The sequence below is a fragment of the Propithecus coquereli genome, unplaced genomic scaffold (genome assembly GCF_000956105.1).
Source record: "Propithecus coquereli isolate 6110/MARCELLA unplaced genomic scaffold, Pcoq_1.0 Scaffold1, whole genome shotgun sequence".
Classification (NCBI taxonomy): domain Eukaryota; kingdom Metazoa; phylum Chordata; class Mammalia; order Primates; family Indriidae; genus Propithecus; species Propithecus coquereli.
Window position 1 is genome coordinate 27,153,953 of NW_012133857.1, and position 2,459 is coordinate 27,156,411.

Below are 2,459 nucleotides of genomic sequence, written 5' to 3' on the forward strand. Positions count from 1 at the left end.
TTTTTTTTAATCATGCAAATTTACTGTATTTCCAATTCAAAATAACACTAGGAAAATAGAGTGAGAGATTCCTAGGCCTCACTCACCCCAGGGCTACTTAATTAGAAACCTGGAGGCTCACAGCTACATTTTAGAAAGCTGCAGGTGTGACGATGATTCACAGCCAGCATCCCAAAGCATTACTGAAGACCCACACCTGGCTGCGTGAAGTTCAGAAGCGAGACAAAAAAGGATTGGTTTGGGGGGAACTGGACAAGCTTAAAGGTCACATGCAGTGTCTAAGTGACTTACTAGCTTTACCTAGCCATAGGCAAGTGACCTAACTCCTCTGAGACTCAGTTTTCGTATCTAAAAAATCAGTATGATAATCCTACTCAGCAGGGTTGCCAGGAAGATTAGAAATTATGCCTTTTAAGTAAGAAGCACATTGTCTAACACAGAATAAACAATATTGATAACCACTATTGTCATTATAAAAAAGGGAACCCATGAATAATCTTATGTTCTCTTCAGTCACTTGCCTGAATGGTTGAAATGCCAGCCCTGAATGAGCCTCCAAAGCACTGGGTGGAAACCCCATTCCCCAAAGGCACATTTAGAGACCTCATAAGTCACCTTCTCTTGAATGTACTTACAATTGACATTAAGGTTAAAATATAGTGTTGAAGGTTTGCTCCATGGTACAAAACCATTCTGTTGTCTGCCACCACCATCACTTCTACAAACCGTGGATAGGATAAAAAACGTTTTGTCCTTCTGTGGGTCCTTTTTTCCCTTGTGCTGTCCGTCTTGTTACCATAGGTAGAAAACCCTTTTGTTGCCAATCCGCGGTTTAATACTGCCACATCATCCGCCAGGTTACTCCCTTCTCCCCACTTTCTTGCTCCGATTTTCCTCTTGTCTTTACTGTGACTATTTTTGTGCTCTGTAACAAATCAGATGGCATGCATTACATTTCAAGCCGCAACTATTTTATATTAAGAATTTAACTTGATGCATCTTAAAATGATGCTTCTGTAGTCAAATTACATACAAAAACAAGTCCTCCGTTCTGAGATGCCTACAGGTGCAACTCAACCTGCGCTCTCACCAAAACGACTAAGGATTTGAGATTAGCTTCCCTGGAGGGTTCCATACATGCTCACTTAAGGTATTAGAAAATTAGGCCTAAATTTAAGGGCAACAATTGCATGTGATTCGTTTCGTTTTTGGTAACAAAATCCTTGCTGGGATTTAAGAGATTCTCCTCTCCTTGTTCTTTGCTACAGACCCAATAAGGGCCAATAACACAGCTGGAGAGCTCTAAAGAATGGAAATGGAAATGTTTCGTAAGTACCACTTCTGATACTCAATGAGATACAGTACAAAGAGGTCTGAGAGGTGGACAGACTAACAGATGACACAAAGAAACTACAGAAAACACATAAGTATTCTATTACCTTATTAGATCATTGCAATACTTGACATATCAAAATAGGATGACTGCTATTCAATGCCTCTGATTTTTTAATTGATTTGTTTTCAGGCTCAGTTGAGGAAGTAGATTAAACTCAGAGTATAGGCAAGAAGCTGGGACCATGATGTACAATATCAGACTAGTTCTACTCATTTCCAACTCTTGCCTGGGTCTCTTAGGTTCTAGGCAATCTTGCTGCTCATTGGCAACACCTGGAAACTGATTAGAACTGCAGACTCTTTGGCCTCACCAGACCTGAATCTGCATTGACCAAGCTCCCAGGTGATTCACATTCCCACTGAAATTCTGAGTCTCTAACTTGGCTTGAAGCTTGTATTGCTGGAGAAAATATTCAATTTTCACAACATCAATCACACAATAAGCAGAATTTGATTTGTTTATTGTGCCTGCCAAAATATACTTTGAGTAAAAACAGGATTTAATCAGTTATCTTGACTATCAGATCACAAATGGGCTTTATTGCTTTAATGTCACTAGCTTGTAGTCTAAAATAGGCAACAGAATTATGCAACTAAGAAGTATGCCCACCTAAGACATACGGAACAGAATTTGTTACACCATACCAAAAAATAAAAATACAAAAAGTTAAACTGTAAGTGATTGCATATTTGAAGGGCCCAAATATTTGACCACTATAACCAATTGTTAAAACAATCAATTTAGGCCAGGATGTACACTCTGCTCAAGTTGGCTGTTTTAGTGATTATTAAAATATAGGAGTCCCTCCTTATCTGAGGTTTCACTTTTCTCAGTATCAGTTACCCTCGGTCACTGAAAATATTAATTTGAAAATTCTAGAAATAAACCATTGATAAGCTTTCAATTATACACTGTTCTGAGTAGTGACAGAGTCTCACACCATCCCATCCCATCCCGCCTGGGATGCAAATCCTCTCTGTGCCCAGCACCTCTACCCTGGTACACTCCCCGACCTTCGGTCACCTAGCAGCCATCGCACTGATCAGATCGACTCGCGGTCTTG

The 2,459-nt window shown here is 39.8% G+C and overlaps 1 protein-coding gene across 1 annotated transcript in view; it reads right to left on the minus strand.

The window, feature by feature from the left end:
- The window catches only part of ADAMTS9 (ADAM metallopeptidase with thrombospondin type 1 motif, 9), a 189,036-nt gene that overhangs the window by 155,572 nt on the left and 31,005 nt on the right, over positions 1-2,459 (minus strand). The window contains exon 4 of the mRNA XM_012639039.1: positions 636-925. Within this exon, the coding sequence (XP_012494493.1) occupies positions 636-925 (290 nt within the window). The remainder of the gene's footprint in view (positions 1-635; positions 926-2,459) is intronic.